At 44.4% G+C, this 19,619-nt stretch overlaps 1 protein-coding gene across 3 annotated transcripts in view; it reads left to right on the top strand.

Moving 5' to 3' along the window:
• The window catches only part of LOC310859269 (endonuclease V-like), a 78,204-nt gene that overhangs the window by 20,046 nt on the left and 38,539 nt on the right, over positions 1–19,619 (top strand). For all 3 annotated transcript variants that reach the window (XM_083765686.1, XM_083765687.1, XM_083765685.1), the window contains exon 8: positions 2,573–2,656. In XM_083765686.1, coding sequence (XP_083621812.1) covers positions 2,573–2,629 — 57 coding nt within the window. In that variant the 3' untranslated portion in view covers positions 2,630–2,656. The remainder of the gene's footprint in view (positions 1–2,572; positions 2,657–19,619) is intronic.

The raw sequence follows: 19,619 nt of genomic DNA, 5'->3' as shown, positions 1-19,619 counted from the left end.
CAGGGGGGAAAGAGGCAAAGTCCTGCCCCAGGCTATAGGAATCAAGCCTAAGACAAGTGTGCGTGTGTGTGCGTGCGTGTGTGGCTGCGTGCGTGCGTGCACACACACTGCTGCACACACGTATATCCGCATGCATGTGCCAAAGGTGCCTAATGCACACCGGTGGCTTGCACCTGTCCTCTTGAGGATTTACAAGTTGCCAGGGAATGCACTCAGGAAGAAGAGAAAGGAAATCCTGTTTGGAACCGATGGGCAGAATTTCAATCAGGTCCTTTAGCCAAATGAACCCCCAGTGCAGATGTCTTACTTTTTCCAAGTTTCTTTTCTTCTTTTTTTCTAATTTATTATTTTACTTCCCTGTCCCTTTCATTCTCTTTCATTCTCTATTCTTATTTCACACTCTCAAGAGTTAAATTATTGTTAATCAATAATCATCTGCATTACTTAAATTACAAGATATCTACACAATTAGAGAATGTAGAAGAATTGTTATTTTGAACATCAATAGCTGCCAATCTACATCATGATATCACTACAGCCCAATTTGTTCTTCGGCATTCAGTCAGATATACACGAGGGGTTTCATGCTGTGCTCAAGGGCGCATACATATACAATACTCAAGGGGTTCATATACCGCATTACTATGTGGGTGTATTCAGTGTGTGCAAGGCCCACATGTCATTCGCTGATGTGGCAGTCAGCTGACCAATTGGGCAGGGTATTTACGCTCACTAGACTGCATGCTTCTTCCTGCCTTCCATCTGCATATATGGTTCCTGGTTGTTATGTGATGTTTGCTCCCACCACCACCCCAGCACCACCGGTGGGCTCTGTTACTTCTGTTCCCCATCGGGGGGTTGTTATTGTATATCTATTTCCCTGCTCTTAATGTTTAATGATGGTGTTTAATTGTGCCGAGCAGGGAGAAAAATGTAGCAAAATATTATATGCACACATTCTCATTCTATAATAAATATTGGTTAAATCTATTCGTGAGTTATCTGACTGAACGAGTGAGTATTAATGAGGCTTTAATTTATGAGAACTGTAGGTGCAATTCAGAAACATGAATGTGCGTGGTGCACATTCAAGGCAAGCACAAGTGGAATGCAACACTTGTGTGTGTGTTTGTGTGTGTGTGTGTGTGTGTGTGCGTGTGTGTGCGTGCACACACGCACACGAGAGTACACAGTATATGAGCATCTGTCACACATTGTGTGTGTGCATCAAGGGACATTTGGGGTGATATGCAAATGAATGTTCTCACACCTGCTGTTCGGCTCTGTTCTGTTTTGGGCAAGACACAGATATTTTTTACTCACTGGCTGAAGCAGGAAGGAACTGTGTGACTGTACGGAACTGTGAGCATCACCAAGGTGTTGGTGTCAGAGGACAATGCAATAAAGTACATACTGGATTTAAAGGTTGAACTTCAGCGTATGCCTTATGTTGTACATTTAACCATAAGTGGCATTACTTTACTGTTTAGTAGCCATAAACGTCAAGACGTCTAATTGCCAATTAAGTACTGGATGCCACGGGCGTCAAGACGTCTTCCCTTGGGAATTCAAAATATTCCATATTTTGAAAATTCCTCTAATCTGGTGTACAGGTGATGACTTGCACATTACATGCATAATAGAATTACAAATTCTTTCTTTCTTTATAATGGGAGAATCAAAGCCTAAACTGGTGACCACCAGGTGGCGCTGAAAGAGTTAATGATGTATTTGAGAAAGTCCAGGGGGTTTGGGGGCGCAGTTGCCCCCCATGGCGCTCTTCCCCCCCGTGGGGAAGGAGGGAAGGGGGGAGGCCCTCTGGTCCATGTCCAGGGCGTTGGTTCCAGAGGACAACTTTCCCCCAAGAATAGCAGCCAGGATTCCCCCAGCGCCGAATATCCGCCCGCGGTGGGCGCGGGAAATGTGGCGTATAGGAGACGGCCGTCGCCCGGGTGTCAATCGGGGGCCTGAGTCCTTCTGATAGAGGCTCAGCCTGTGGACGGCATGAGGCCGGTAGTGGCCCCCGGGGCACGTCTCCTCGGAGTGTTTGAGCACGCATTTGTGTGCGCGTTCACGTGTGTGCATGCTGTGTGCATGTGGGTGTGCACCTGTGTGGCGTGGGGGGTTAACTTCGTACACTATAGAGCGTCGTAATCCCTGGGCTTCAGTGGCTCACATAGAGTTGATCGATTCGTGTGTAGAGAAACCCCTGTAAAATGGCATCAGAATATCTGACGCGGTGGCTTTGCTTAAACACACATTCAAAAGGACTTCCTCTAAAGCAACTTGATGGGTGGATGGTGGCCACTGTTGAGGATCTTTCCTGGGGATCTTTTTTTTGTGTGCTTTTGTGCTTGTATTCATTTTCATGCATCACAGCTCAGGGTTTCAGTTTGCATTGTGGAACTCCTATTATGTGGTCATGAGGGTGCAGATCCTTGAGGAAAAAGCAGTCACGACAAATTGTCAAACAAAGCTTTTGTGACAACTTATTAAATACACCTCCCTCTCTCTTGCTCTCTACACTCTTTGTCTCGTTGTCTCTTTCCCTTTCCTCTATTGTGCTGTGCAGGCTGACATTCGCTCCCGAGAATACCTTCGAGTACACTTTCCATCTGAAGATGTGTGAGAGGACGGAAGACGTCTGTGCTTTACAGTAAGTACAGATGTACAAAAACACTATAGGAAACAGTGGTGGGAAATGTACTCACATTTTTCACAAGTAAAAGTCCAGTAATCAAAATGTACTTGAGTAAAAGGTATTGGCATCTAAATCTATTTAAAGTACCAAAAGTAAAAGTGCTCATTATGCAGAAGGTCCCATTTCACAAGTTTTCAAATGTATAAAAAATCTTTTGAAAATAGCAGAGCTATAAGCACACAAAATGTGTCGCATTGTGAGCTTGTAGATCGGCTATTTTCAAATTACCAAAATGTGTACCGTAGACTGTGGTTAATATATGTTTTGTAATTATAATCAAAATGTACAAAGTAACTAGTAACTAAAGTGTTCAAATGAAATAATTGTTGTGGAGTAAAAGTACAATATTTGCCTATGTAGTGGAGTAGAAGTTTTACTTATGTACAGTACTTAGTTACTTTCCACCACGGAGTATACTGTAGGAAACTGCACCAGATGCTGTACCTGTTACAGTGAGGCAATTCTCAGAAAGTCTGTCTGTGAGATCAGTATTCCCCAGTCCATCTGCTTTTGAAATGCAGTGAAACTGCTAGTGTCTTTGGAGAACAAAATGATAGACCAACCAAAAGTTTTTCTAAAATATCAGATCTACAAGCTCACAACACGTCACGGTGCAACACACTGTGAGCTTGTACTATTTTCAGTGCATGACACGTGGCCAGTATCAGTCAGGCATTAGGTGAGGCAGAGGCACCTGAGGTTGAAGGCAGAGAGACGGAAGAAGGGATGAAACAAAGCAAGTGGCAAAGGGCAGAAAAAAGAACAGGTTTGATCTTGCCACCTTCCTCTGAAATAACAGGCAGCACCGCCCAACTCGGCACCCAGCCACCTTCCTCATTATTCATCAAAGCAGCTGCAGAGCATAAAGTATGCACGTAGAAACACGCACACACACACACACACACACATTCTGCAAATCTCATTTTCACAAATACACTTCAGTATATAACCAATCTGACTGCACACAAACTTCTGAGTTTTTTGCAGACACATGCAAACTGATTTGATCATTCTTCAAATTATGATTCTCTCTCTCACACACACACGCAAGCGCACACGCACATGCACATGCAAACGTGCACACACGTTATTACTTTTTCATCCCCATATCCTATTGTGAAGCATAATGGCATGTCTGTATATCCCTTCAGAGTCTCTAACGTGCAGAATCCTGTGAACGGTCTCCTCTGCTTTGATCAACCTCTCTACAGAGACTTGCACAGAGTAGAGAGGCTTTATGCTGAGTAGGCAGGGCTGCACCACATTTCTCTAGGCCGTAACCGAACTTTACCCTTTCCGTTTCACCCCTGGGCTTCTGCGAAAGGCTTGTCCACTTTAGAATCTCCATATATGGATTTTTGTATAATGTGGCCTGTTGATTGAAGTTATAGCAGAAATGTAACTTGTGTCTCCGCATCAGTGTCAACTAAATAAGCTTGTGGTACAGGAATTTACACTCTGTAGTCAGATCGTGTGCTGCTAACATCAGCTTTAAGCAAGATTATTTATTTGAGGTGAGGAGGTCTTTGGAGACAGTCACGACTCAGTACCAGCACAAGAAACAAAAATTAGTTTGTTGTCGTCAAGCAATGTAATGCAATGTCGTCGTGTTCAGTCTTTCACAAAAAGCCAAGACCACACAGTAAAATAGTGAGTACTCTGACTGAGGGTGGTTTAATGTGAGCCTTCTCTGGAGCATCGCTCACTGCCACTGTCACTGTCACAGCAAAACCTCTTGGGGGCAGCAGTCAGGTCTTTGCTTGCAGCTGGAGGGAGGATCACACATCATCACAGTGTCCTTTTCCCTTTCCCAGCCAGTAAATAATGAATCACATACAAATTATTAGTGTTAGCGCTTAGTGTCAGTTTTAAAGATGGAGTGCCACAATTTTTGTATTTTTCCATTTTTTCATGCGTCTATGAGGTACTTCATTAGACACCCTGGATTCGTTTTTTGTGCAATGATGTATTCCCTTTGCATTTAGGGTTTCTTCCTGGAGGCTGAACCCTTGACAGTCAAACGTGCCAATGAAAAAAACAGTAATATAGTGACATCCATCTTTAAAGAACTATGGCTGAGTCATAGTGGTCGTTACGTGGCCATCAGACCTACGTTGCATTATACCAATATGTATGACTCTGAGTCAGTGTCGGGAGCTTTGTCAGAGTACCCTTTGTACTCGTATGTCTGTGTCACTTTACTGCCCATATAGATCTCTGTATCTGTCTGTCTATCTGTCAGTCCTTGTCCCTTTTATGCCCATAAGGAGATCCCTTATGTCATCAGTATATGCCCATATTAGAATGTCCATATTGGCAGTTCTGGACAACTGAATATCCAAAATACTCGACAGCGAGCTTTGAAGTCGGTCAGTCCCATTCCCAATATATGTACATTGCACATGACAATATGTTGGCATAGCGGTCGGATCTGTGGCTCTGGACAACCGGATTTCTATTTGCCAGTTAAATTGTTTATAGGGTCAATATAAGTAAATTAATATGATAACCCTTCCACAGGAGTAGCTTTTTCATATTTATTACACATTTTGCCACATTAAGTGAAGGTGGGAGCCGCATGTGGCCTCCGGGCCGCCAGTTGCTCCTGTATGGGTAGAGCATGGGTTCCCAAACCTTTCAGCCCCCAACCCCAAAATAATGCTGCCATTGGTCGGGACCCCAACCTATCCTCGGAAGTCCTTTTTTGCACATAAACGTTCACATTTGGTGCGCATTTGTATGCACATGTAATGTATCAAGCCTAGGGCTATAGGGGTTTTGTAACAAGCATGGTTAAAATGTATTTGGAATCATTTTTACATTGTATTTCACTCATTCTGTTGAATTCTATTCAGGTGTGTAAAATATTTTTGATGACCCAAAATAAGTCTGCGACAGTGTCCTGCAACCCCACATGTGGGGTCCTGACCCCAACTTTGGGAACCCCTGGGCACTCTGTTGTGACATTACAGATCACAACAGAGTGGCTTTTACAATAAATACCAGCATTCACACAACGTGGAGTTGCTGAGTCACGGAAAGTCATTCTCATAAATATATTCTCACATAGCAAACGGCCTTCCCGTCGGCAGTCCCTCCAACCTCATCTTGTGCGGAAGGTGGAGTTGTCAACAAATCGTGGCAAATGATGACACACCCCGCCTTACCGCAGCTCTCCTCCCGCACCAGCACACGGCGAGTCCCCAAAAGACCACGCACGTGTGAGCGCACAACACGTGACCTAGCAAGAGCTGTAAGCGAGATTGTCGATGCATGTCCGGCTCATGCTATGTCGTGGGCCTTCACTTCTGAGTTTCTGTGTCATGTGCCGCATGTGCCTCCCAGTAGCATGTGTTTGTGTGAGCATGTCTGTTCTTGGATGATTGTAGTCCCTATCTATCAATGTCAGGATGTCAGTGTGTCACTGGGTTTTTAAAGATAGGCCATAACAGATGGAAACTATAACTAAACAACTTAGTATTCTACTCCCCTACTGTTTTAGTGAATATGCCATGCATGAGTGGCCAATCCGTATATGCCTGTGCCCTTAGGTAACAAATCCCCCATTTCATTTTGTGAAAAGTGAAGACGGGATAGGTTGATTGATCTCAGCTCCAGAATCCCCGCAGGCTCCATCTCATCTGCCTCACTTACTCTCTTCACACCTGTTCTCTTTTCATTATCTTTCATTCATCGTCCCTTCTGAACTCTCCTTATTTCTACTCCCGCTTGCTGCTGTCAATGCGTCTTACAGTAAAGTATGATAAACTTGCTTTCTGCTTTGTGAGCTTCTTCATCTCAGTACAGAATGTCTGACATGTGGTTAAAGGCAAAATATTACCCTTACTTCAAAATATTACCCTCATTAAAAAAAAAAAGTGTGTACAGTATGTATGTTACAAGGACTGTGGTCCGTAACAATGTATATATATATGAAAGTGCGCATATTGACCAAAAAACTCAGTAGAGAGATAGAGAGACAAAGAATAACTAACTACATTTGCTGACGCTGATGGCTGAAGAAAAACTGTGTGTGACTGTGTCTGTCTGTTATGTCTGTCTGTCTGACTATCAAAAAGCGACTGGCCACTCCCAGCCCAGACGCAAACCAATCAGTAACTACTTTGAATGAGGGACGTTAAGGTTGGTGCAGAGTATAGACAGAGTTGCGACATTGAGGGGGCAGAAAACAGCCCGGTCACGTGGTTCATGTACTCGCACGAGCCCATAGACTCAAACCTCTGTCCGGTGTCCCTATTAGCCAATAGAAGTCTATGTAGAAGAGCCGTCATTGGACTGTCTCTCTGTCTTACTCTATGGCTCTGGGTTGGTGATGCTGTTTTTTTAACGAGCGAGTTCCTCCATATTGTCCCAGTGCCAGTGGTGAGAACAGTACACTCGTGCAATTCCAACTATTAGTTGTCTACAGTTTGAGAAGAAGGCATTTGGTTAAAAGCGAAATCCTTATTTTGTGGTGACAAAGTCATCAATATTTTCGGAACTACACTACGTATACGGATTGCTGGCAATCTCATTCACTTGTATTAAGGTTTTCTAAGAAATAAAAGAAGCCATCTGTGATGTGGTCCCTCCATTCCTCTCCACTCATCTCCACCCCACCCCACCTGCCAGAGCCACAGTTGGGGAAGAGTAGCACACAGTGTGCCTCGGGCAGCTCAGAGCATCTGGGTCTGTTCAGGGAACGAGAAGAGGCCTGGCACAGAACCCAGTGCCTGTCTTCCCCATTCCCTCTGACTGCACACACTGGGAATATAGAAGTGTGTGTGTGTGTGTGTGTGTGTGTGTGTGTGTGTGTGTGTGTGTGTGTGTGTGTGTGTGTGTGTGTGTGTGTGTGTGTGTGTGTGTGTGTGTGTGTGTGTGTGTGTGTGTGTGTGTGTGTGTGTGTGTGTGTGTGTGTGTGTGTGTGTGTGTGTGTGTGTGTGTGTGTGTGTGTGTGTGTGTGTGGGGGGGGGGCTTTTCGGGGTTGGGTGAAGAAGCGCATAGGGAAAAGTGAAGAATAAAAAGCTGGTGGGTAATGTTGGTTACGGATGACAGAGAGAGAGATGACATACAGGCAGCCAACAGAGTTCTGAAGGAGTTCCTCTCCACCACCCTCTATTGTCATTCTGTCTTCTGTCACCAGTGCCACCCCAACAGATCTAGAAGAGCAGGCGAGGGTGGGGGGCTGCGTGTTTGCAGAGCAGCCCCTTAAATGGGGTGATCTGGGATGTTAGGATAGAGGGAGGGGAGGGTTGATAGGGAGGGAAGCACTCAGGGGAGAAAGGCGCTCCGTGATGCGAAGCAAAAGCGCGCAGAGGAAAGACCCTCTGACTCCGCCTCCTCCCCATATACCCTCTCTCTTGCTCTCGTCCGCTTCATCTCTATCTCTGGCTTTATCCATCTTCTGTCGTGCTGCAGAGAAAAGCCACAGCCGTTTCATCACGCCTGGCTACCGCCGCAGAAAACCCCCCGACGTTCAGTGCGCGCCTCGCCTCGTCTCCCTCTGCAAGAATGCCGCCAAGTGTCGTTGAAGTGTTGATAAATTGCTGCCACCTGCCCCATTTTTCACGATCGCCGCCTCATATTCACACGCACACGCACACGCGCACACGCACACGCACAGAGACAACACTTTTGCTCCTGTGCACTCCTCAGCAATAACAAGAGCCCTCACCCTCACTGAACCCCAAGAATTGAGAGATGAGAAGACAGACAAGGAAGGGTGGTGGTGGTGGTGTTGAAACAAAGGGATGAACCTTTGCTAATGGAAGCTGTGTCCAGGGCTGTGACACTTAATTGGAGACAGAAACAACACTGCTCACTCCATGCCAACTGACCTGAAGTCACTGCCATCGAGCGCAGAACATCCCTGCAGCACTTTAAGGGGGGATGTGCAAATTGCACTTGCACAGGGGGAATGAAACAGGCTAAAACTCTTGAAATCTCTGCATTACAAATATTCTCTGCAAGTACAAATATTAGCAGTTTACTATAAGTCGTCCTCGGCTACTCATTTTCAGGATGATTCCTGTGAGAAGTGGTACAGAAACAGATTTGTTAAGATCATGATGGATGGTAGACCAATAAATTAATTATCAATGTTTGAATCAAACCATATTGTGTGCTACTACAGTTTCAGAAACAGCTATACAGCTTACAGCACTTGTCTCAGGGCTTTAACAAGCTCCATACAGCGGGTAATCAATATGATCTGTAGGAGTCTCTTTCTCCAGGTTCCCATCATGCTTTGACCTTTTCATCTGCCTCTTTCTCTCTCTCCTTTTCTTTGCTGGGGTGCTGAAAGAGATGTACCCAGTCCCATGGGCTGTGTGCTGTGAACGTGCTTGTGTGCATGTTTCTGTGTTCAAGAAGGCTTGGGGTGTTGTTGTCTGTGGGTTGAACTGTTGTGAATTAAGTTATCTTTTGTTGAAGTCCTAAGAGTTTTCCCTTTATTAATTGCGGTGAGTGATGATGCAGTATTACTTCTCTGTGAGCAAGCAGCGAGCTCGGAGAACAAGATCACAACAGGCAGTAAAACATGGCAAGTTCTTCTGATGTTTATTAAACACTTGGAGAATATTTAGTACAGGTCACATTATGTGATCAGAAGATATGCGAGTCATAATAGATAAAGGAGTATGATATGAATCTATATTAACAAGTGAGAACTTGTACCCAACACATGGCAAGAAACCCAAAGCCACAACAGCTACGTCACTATTGCAACACCCACAACACCATCTTACACACTACACACACACTCACACGGCAGTGACGTCACACACTTACCTTCGCAGTGTTCGGGACCTATCTCCTCCTATCGCGCCGAACGCCAAAACTCAAAACCACCCACCAAACACTGGCACTGGCACTGCCACCAAAAATGCCTCCCTTCCACACTCACGCCGCCAATGCATTTGTTTACTACAAACATTATCGCCCGAAGCACCCACACCCCCGGAACACTGTTGCCCTTTCACCACGCTAAATTCGCCAGGTCTATGCAAGTGAGCACAAATTACATGTGAGAAAATTCATTCACAAGCCCACAAATGCCATTCAAATGCCATTCAACACACACTACGACTCGCTTACAATTCGCAAACCTGGCAACACTGCCCTGTCTTCTAATAGGCCCACACTAGCTCTCAGAATCTCATTCTGATCTCCCGCAGGAGAAGAGAAACGAGGAAGGAGAGGAATTTTCGCCTCATGATTTTGCTTATTCCTTCTAAATCTCTGTATATAAAATATCGCTCTCTCAGCAAATCTCTTAGTTACATCAACATTGTACTTTGTCAGTTTTTGGTTTGTGCCAAACTATTACAATTACACCGTTCGAATTCGCCATTACGCCTGCCAGCCATACTGCCGAGTAGGGCTGCACAATATATCGTTATCGTATCGGTATCGAGGTATGAACATGCACAATATCAGTATCGAAAAAAGGCAACGGTATCGAGATATAGATATATCGTCGACATATCGATATATCGATATATCGTCCACTTCTAAAGCCAGCCCTCTGTTTTAGCCTGTGCCGCTCGGAAAATAAACCATCACTCCGTTTGTCCCTCTGTCCTGTTGTAGCCTGGCTCCAGCCCTGAATCACTAGCCACGCCCATTAAGAAAATATGTTGCTGCACGATATATCGTATCGTATCGATATCGAGATATCTGCCATATATATCGTGATATATATTATATCGTATCGTATCGATATCGAGATATCTGCCATATATATCGTGATATGAATTTTTGTCCATATCGTGCAGCCCTACTGCCGAGTACATTTGATTGCGCACACACACACGCACACGCACGCCTGGAAGCCACGATCTCTCTCTCTCTCGCCACGCACGCACACACACACACACAGGAATAGCCGTGCAGCCTATACACGGCGGCAGCGAGACAGGACGTTATAATCTTGAGTTTCATTAAATAACTGTCTTTCTCCGCACACGCACGTGCGCACACAACATTATTCAAGTGAAATGCGTAACGCCAATATTGGGCTAATATAGGCTACCAATATGTGGGTAGCCTACAGGGATTTACCCACGGAATGAATATATATATATATTCATCTATACCAGGGCTGCCCACACCTTTTTTGAGTGGTGCAAACCACTCCTACAACCAGCTTGCAATGTCCTTGTACTTGTTTGTTTGTTTGTTTGTGTGTCTGTCTGTCTGTCTGTGTGAGCATGAGTATGTGACTTAATAATAGCAGTAGGGGGCGCCAGAAACAGTGAGAGGGGTAGTGACTCTAATGAGAGAGAGTGAGAGAGAGAGAGAGAGAGAGAGAGAGAGAGAGAGGGGGGGGGGGGGGGGGAATTGCACCACTCAGTTCACACGTGTGTGATTTTTGAGTGGTGCAAACCACTCCTACAACCAGCTTGCAATGTCCTCGTACCTGTTTGTTTGTGTGTGTGTCTGTGTGTTTGTTTGTTTGTGTGTGTGTCTGTCTGTCTGTGTGAGCATGAGTATGTGACTTAATAATAGCAGTAGGGGGCGCCAGAAACAGTGAGAGGGGTAGTGACTCTAATGAGAGAGAGTGAGAGAGAGAGAGAGAGAGAGAGAGAGAGAGAGAGAGAGAGAGAGAGAGAGAGAGAGAGGGGGGGGGGGGGAATTGCACCACTCAGTTCACACGTGTGTGATTTTTTACTTCAGAGCTACTTTCAAAACGACCAGTCATATATACCCACCAAATAAAACTATCATCCCATTGCAGAAAATAGTTACAAAATGTAATTGAGGCTACATACAGTTGTGTCCCCTCCGTCTGTAGCAGGCTGACTTCTATAGGTTTTGAAAGGTACCTTTCTTTTTTTCTTTTCTTTTTTTTCTTTTTTATTTACCCAGGGAAGTAGCTGAGCACAGGTGCTCATTTTCAGCAACGCCCTGCACATCGAAACACACACACACACACACACACACACACACACACACACACACACACACACACACACACACACAAAATGTCATGTCAAAGGTACCTCTGGAAGCCACACCTCTGATGGGTCGGGTTTAGTCTTAAGGGGTGTGTTTTTTTCACCCACTGTGTAATACAATGAATGGACGGTAGGTGGCAGTAGTACAGAGGCCAGAGAAAATATAAGACAAACGCACATGGAATGGGAAATAGAGGGGGGGAAATGGAAATGGTAGGGTTTTTATTTTTGGTATTTGACTTTGCTACTGATGATTGTACGCAACAACAACTATTGCATTGTGTGTTTGAGCTGACAGGCCCTTTTTTATGTCAATCAATCAAGTCATCTCAGGTCATCTCAAGCGGCAGATGCAAAAATATTTTTTTATATTAAAATTATATATATTTTTAGGGCCATGTCATGTGCTCTACCTGCAAAGCCTTTGTGATCTATACCTTTTGGGCACCGCTTAACGTCAGATCAGGGGTTTTCTCGGCCAGCGCCAAAAATGCTCCCCCACAGCATAATCGGAGCAAATACCGGGCAGTGTGTATGAGCCATAATGTGTTGACTACACTACACTAATAAGGACACATAATAATAACTAATAACCCATCCGTTACTACATGTGGAGTCAACTCCCACAATTTCCTTCTTCCCATAGTGCGCGGCAACGTAACTCTGGGATGAGCGGCCTCGAAGCGGCCGCGAAATTCTAGTAAGTAAACAATACAACATGATGTTCCACAATGTAGACGAGCTTCAACAGTTGCATCCTGTATACTGTAATTGCCCCGATAAAGCAGTGACCATATGGCGTCCCAAACTGTCTGTATTCTCACACATGAGAATGCATCAGTACTGATACGAAGTTAATCAAACACAGGCCCAACCTATAATAAGAACTAAAGGAGATCTACGGCCCTATCTTCCGCCAGCACTGAACAGATTTCAGCGCCAGCGCTATTGTAACTTCCCCATGCGTTGCTACTTTGCGGCCCACATTGATTTTGTGCGTGGGATTATGTTGGTCTTAAAATGAGGAGGTTGGAACTGACGTTTTATTCATTATTAGACCTTCATCAAGGCTAACAAAGTTCCAGACAGTGTGCCGGACCTCTTTCTTAGAGTTTATTATCAGAGGTCCCCATGATCCGTCTTTATTATGACAATGACAATTAATTGATGTTGATGAGCTGAGATCCAACTGGTACTACGTTATTTTTGTTATAGGAACTCATACTCACAGACCCTGGTGCATTCTGTCACTCTAAAACTGACCAAGTAGTTTTCCCAATTTCTGCCACTGGCAGAAGCCTCTCATTGGGTCGTGTAGCCACCACAACGTTTGACTGATAAATGACTGGGGCCAACACGGGCTGACACTTGAATTATAGTGCCATGACAGGTGAGCTGCCACAAAGGCCAGACAAATAGCCCTGTATATCTCACTCTGATCACACACACACACACACACACACACACACACACACACACACACACACACACACACACAGCATGCATTCCGTACAGATTCACACACAGCATTTTCCCTGGTCCTGCCTCCACTCTGAGCTCAAACCCCTCGCATACACTCACTGTAAACTGGAAAATCAATGCCCCCCCCCCCAAGCTTCTAAAGGCAAATCAATGGAGGCCGATCTATCGTAATGAGAACGTGTCGGCCTTGGACAAGGCAGAAGAGATGCCGCAAAGATTGGTTATTAGATTTGTTTTTAGTTTTTTTCAGTCAGACCACGGCTTTTGTTTCCATTGAGTGGCTGTTGTGTAAGGTCCTCTGGTAAGTCCACCAGGGCACTGTGTCTCAGCTAATATGCTGCTGTCCTGTGCTTTCAGGACACTTCAGTCAGAACAGCAGCAATGCCAAGCTTATAGATAAGAGTGCTTGCATACAGCTTGATTTCTTTCTACGTCCGAGCATAGACATGGTAACGCCCGCCTGCCTCTGATTAGCCTACCGACACTTTAATTTTTGTAGAAGAGGCAAAGCAATATTATTTGTACCATTTGCTTTGATTGAATAATTGAGTTAACAACTGATTTGGCTGTGTTCTAAGTTTTAGTGTTGATTATCGTGTATTAATCTAATTATAGTAAACGGGGAAAGGAAAAGAGACCTTTTTACAGTACAATAATGTTTAAAGTTTACACATGTATAGAAATGAACAGGCCAGGCCCAGGCCGTAGCGTAACGGTCTGGGCACCGGACTGGTAATCCAGTCGCAGTGTGCCGCGGGTTCGACTCCCGGACCCGACACGGCCTTTACTGCATGTCATCCCCCCATCTCTCTCCCGTTTCCTGTCAGCCTACTGTCTGTCCCTTCAAAAATCAATAAAAGGCGTAAGCCGCAAAAAATATCTTAAAAAAAAAAAAAAAAAATGAACAGGCCAACGGCATAAACAATATTAGTTTGCCTCTTCTACAAAAATAAAAGTTACTGTTGCGCGTGCCAAGCTGTCATTCTCTTGTATTATATCTTTATCTTATATTTATTTCCCACCACGCACTACTTATCTGTAAAAAGAAAACCTTGCGTGTGTCGCGGCAGACTATCCAGCATGTAACCTCGCCTCACCAGGCTTTTCACCACCTCGGAGGAAAGCCTGGTCTCCGTTTCAAAAGTCTGTATGATCCGGTTGGGAGCTCTTCTACAAAGATTTGTGTCGGTAGGCCAATCAGAGGCAGGCGGGGCGTTACCATGTCTATGCTCGGACGTAGAAAGAAATCACGCTTTAGTACAGCTCAATAACTTCTTTCCCCCCACGACTAACAGTTACATGGATAGATGAATAAGATCCCTATCTTCTTCCTTTTGAAAGTCATTTTTGTGTGGCATTGTTTTAGTTTTTTTTTTAGATTTGTTTTCTGGCTTTTCTGCTGTTATTGATAGTGAAGTGGAGATTGACAGGAAAGACCGGGAGAGACATGCAGCAAAGGTCGTCATGAACAAGACTCGAACACGCGACGTGCTGTCAGGCCAAAGCCTATATCTGGCATGCGCCTGGACCACTTGGCCAGCGGGCGCCCCTGTGTGGCATTGTTATGCTTTATTTCAGATGTAACTGGCTGAACCACCAGGCTCAGGCTGATTTTTGCATTTGGCAGTAAATCTTTTGCCAATCATCTATCATTCTGTGATCATAAATGATTAACTAATTGCAGTACAAGTAATTTACTAATACTTAATAATTCCATATGTAGAGGTTTCTGCTTTCAGTCTTGTGAACTACATTTTGTAATAATGATGGATTAAGTCACTGTGGATTTTACAAATTAGCTGTGTGCGTGCACGTGGGTGTGCATACACACAGACACGCACGCACACACACACACACACACACACACACACACACACACTACACACACTTCTTATTCCCCCATACCATTTTTTTCTATCATCCTATTGTGGTCTGAACCAGGCTTTTTAAAGATATTGTAATGTACAGTATGTATGTTTTTTTTTTTTTTTATAAGATATTTTTTTTGCGGCTTACGCCTTTTATTGATTTTTGAAGGGACAGACAGTAGGCTGACAGGAAACGGGAGAGAGATGGGGGGATGACATGCAGTAAAGGCCGTGTCGGGTCCGGGAGTCGAACCCGCGGCACACTGCGACTGGATTACCAGTCCGGTGCCCAGACCGTTACGCTACGGCCTGGGCTACAGTATGTATGTTGTCTGGAATGTATTCAGTTCTTTGCCTAAACTAAACTTCAGGGTTTAGTCCCGTTAATGTCAACGGTGCACAACAACAATTTGAAAGATTTAATGTGCATATTTTGTGTAAATCAAGGGAGAGCGTCAGATAGTCATCTGCCTGTGGCACTTTGTGGTCTCATTACAATGAACTTGCGGAGGCATCACTCACTCAGGTAGATGCTCTGTCTGCTTCTCCGTCCGTCCGTCAGATTAAATATTAAACATAGCAATGAAGTAATTTATGCACAATATCTCTTTTTCTCAACTTAACTCTCTCTCACTCACTCACTCAAACGCACACGCGGTCGCACGTGCATACAAATTAACTTGTGCCAGCAAACACTCATCCTATTCCCCGTGGAAATATCGAATGCAGTGCACACACACACACACACTCAAGTCTTGGAGTAATCACATGCTGATCTGCAACATCAGCCTCTTGTCTCAGCCTCGGTGTAGTGTCATGTATTCCTGGTTCAGTTACACCATGTTGTTCCCTAATCCCTATAGACAGTATAGACCTATATAGACATAGACAATGTAGCATGGCATGCAGCTTTGTGGGAGATGCATACTGTATATGTATAGGTGTGTGTGTGTGTGTGTGTGTGTGTGTGTTTCATATGATTTGTTTTACCGTCACGGTTTCTCAAGATTCTTAAGAGCACCCAACCCACACACCCTCACCCACACTCTGTCCTACTCTCATGCTCGCACAAACACATACGCACACACTCACTCATTACTCACCATAGGCAAGCAGTGGCTATGGTGCAATTCCATCGCAGCCCACCATAATGCCTTCTCCCAAGCCATTCATGAGCTGTAGTGGGTGTGGTGGAGTAGATCCGTGTGAGTTGTGACTGCACTGCTCGCATCACCATTGAGTTTCTGAAAATGGCAAATCCAATTCCATGCATCATCCCTGCTACAGTGTAGCTGATTTGCATTGATGTATAAGATTGTCTTCTTACCCTGGGTGATCTGAAACCATGATTTGTTGGGTCCCTAAATTGGTCCAGACAGAAGTGGAAATCCCTGTTGATCATATGTAATTTCAAATTGATGGATGTCCCTTCATGTGTTTTCCCTTCAGATAGTGCTACTGTACATAAAATATGTACATGCATATTGCATACATACGGTATGTAAAGTGCGCATGATATTCACCACATATTGTGTACAGTGTATATTCGCTGTGAATATTGACTCTTGACATATCCCCATGTGCCATTTGATATGCGTGTCTGTCGAGATTGGACCAGACTGTACATCTCCTGATGTGACAGATCAAAGGGAATCAAGGGATACTTCATATTCTCTCTTTCCATACTGGCTCCCCTTCCCCACCTCCTGGTCTCTGATGGCCCGAATGTCAAAGGCTGCTTTTCCAAGCCCAGTTGTTTGATGTCAGACAGGCTTCCTCTAACATCCTGCATTCTGCATTGCCCTCTTCTCACTTTTCCTGTCCCCTCTTGTGCAATGTCTCTCTCACTTCCTTTTTTCACTCTCTCTCCTTCCTTTCTCACTCTCACTCTCATTATTTTCTCTCTTTCTCATTCCTTTCTCACTCTCTCATTCATTTCTCTTTCTCTTCCCCTCCCTTCCTTTCCCCTCTCTCCATTTTGTATCTCACTAGTTCACTTCCTTTCTCTATCTCTATTGTACATTTTTTAGCCCCATTTATTTTTCTCCTTATGGAACTCAATCCTCTGTTATTCATTACCTTCCACTCCTGTTCCTCCATCTATTTCTAGCTAGCCTCCCTTTCCCCCCGCACATCAAGTTCTGCTGATGAGTCTCTACACCTTTTGTTTATGCATTTCTATCCTCTTTCTTTCTGTAGTCTCCCTCTCTATCTCTCTGTCCCTCTCCTCTCCATCACTGCCATTTTATTCCGGTGCATGACTGTCAGACTCGGCAACTATTCAGATTGCTTCCCTAACCCAATCGGAATTCAATATGAGGCAGGCATCTTCAAAGCATCAGTCGTGCTGTGCTAACGGGCTAGCAGTAAGCTGCTGATTCAGAACAGAACCATGGGAGCCAGAGCCAAGTGAGGCAACAGGGGATCAACTTATCATTGTTCAGGGTTAACGTTAACCTCTCCACAGAATCCCTGATTGCCCACGCAGGGTATTAGAGGAACAATCATTTATATGGAGCCTGTAGTAATATCTAAAGGCAGCCATTTATTTATTTTTTTGTTATTTTTTTCTATTTTACTCCCAATTCCCACTCAAACAATGAACTAAACTTGATCCTTGGTACATCTAACCCCCATGGTATGGGAGGCTTTAGACAACCACAACTCTTCACATAGTGTATACATGGACTCGCCAACCATTTCCCCCTGACAGAGTTTCATAGCGAGTGCATAGCCACATCCTTTTTTCCCTGTACCTCCTCCCTCTGGGTTTGATTTTTAAAAAGCATGGCATTACCTACGACTTCTATGCAACTTACAATATGTATTCAAAAATTACAAGAATGTTTTGCTGCTATATACTGTACATAGCAACAATAACCCAAAAACCTGTTCCCGTCTTAAAGGGTAAAACCTCCAAAAAGGGTTGCTGTCCTAAATGGGTTAAGCTTGACAAACAGATTTACTCTGTTGTTAAATCCAACTTTTATCAGCTGAGGCCTTTAACCAAAATCAAGTCTGCTGTAACCTTTCCTGATTTTGAACGTCTTATCCATGCCTTTATCATCTCAACCCGACTTGACTACTGTAATGCACTTTATGTATGCATTACCCAAGCCTGCCTATCACGACTACAGTTAGTCCAAAACGTGGCCACTAGTCTCTTAACATGGGCACGGAATTAAGTATGATCACTCGTATCTCCCTGATGCTCGGCTCCCTTCACTGGCTCCCTGTGCGTTACAGGATCCAGTTTAAGATTTTAGTTAGTTTAGTTTGTTGTTAAGTCTTCAAATGGTACATTGTACATATCGGAGCTTCTACCTCTCAAAGAATCTACAACGGTCCTGAGGTCTACTGACCAGTCAATTCTTACGATACCAAACACAAAGCTGTGGGGAGTTAGATAATTGTCCGTTGTTGTACCCACGCTGTGGAACGATCTTCCACCTCATGTTTCAAACCTTTGTTTGAAATCTCACTTGTGCTCCTTGGCTTTCGAACATTCAGACTAAGAGTTGCTGTTTCCACTAGGAATTATGTCTTTATGTCGCCCTGTTTATTATGTATTGTTGTTTTGCTCTTGGTATTTTTGTATTTTTTGTGTGTACAGCACTTTGGTTCAACAGTGTTGTTGTTGTTTTAAATGTGCTCTATAAATAAAGTGGATTGGATTGGACCAAGCCCTTAAGGATATCCAATGTTGAAGCTGCCACTACCTACTGGCCAAATGTGGAATTGCAGCACTTTCATGGAGGTGGACGGACATTTGAGGTCCGGGGCTAGGCTAGGCTAAACTTCCGCTCGCTCGAGCCATTGAGTTATAATTATACTTCCGGCAGTCTTCCGGGTGCTTCAAAACGCCACTGAGCAACTTCTATTGAACTGAATATTGGGGGGGCAGGGCTAACGCTCCGGTTCGGTCTCTATCCTTTTATTACTCTATGGATTGGACAGCAAGTGTAGAGGAACATGCTAGTCACAAGTTCCTGCGTGTGTGCCTTGCCTTTGCTGGTAAGAAGGACTTATGTGAGCCATCAAGTCACTGTTTTCCCCTCCGTGTTTTGGTTCCTCTGTGCACAGATAAACTTGAGCGTTTCCTCAGCCGTGAATTCTACCAAACAACCCACAGCAACTTTGTCATGATGAGTTGCTTAAATTAATCTTGCGGATTGAAGCTCTAGGTTAAGCAGAGGTTACTTGAGATGTCAGTTCTGCCTGCCTTTGTCACGATCAGAGTCAGAGGTGTGTAGGACCCAAGCGCAGGACAATGGCAGAGGATGAGGCAGACACAAGGCAGGTCGAGTGCACGGTGGTTTATTAACCAAAAACCAGGTACAGGAACAAAACACAGGAAACACGAGGAAACTAGGGATAACTAGGAGCAAGGAAAAACACTGGGACTAGGAAATATACAAGGAACCACGAGGAGCTAGAATACACTGACAACAATTTACGAACCAACAAAGAACTGAAAACACAAGGGTATACTTATAGACATGGGATAACTAGACACAGGTGAACAAAACTCAAAATCAAGACAGGGATTGGCTGGGGGACTAAGAGGACACAGGTGGAAAACAAAGACTGATCACAGCACAGGTTAGACAA

This window comes from Protomyctophum parallelum (assembly GCF_964188405.1).
Source record: "Protomyctophum parallelum genome assembly, chromosome: 5".
NCBI classification, from domain to species: Eukaryota; Metazoa; Chordata; class Actinopteri; order Myctophiformes; family Myctophidae; genus Protomyctophum; species Protomyctophum parallelum.
The sequence above is the reverse complement of the archived record's forward strand: the minus strand, read 5'-3'. Positions and strand labels throughout refer to the sequence as shown.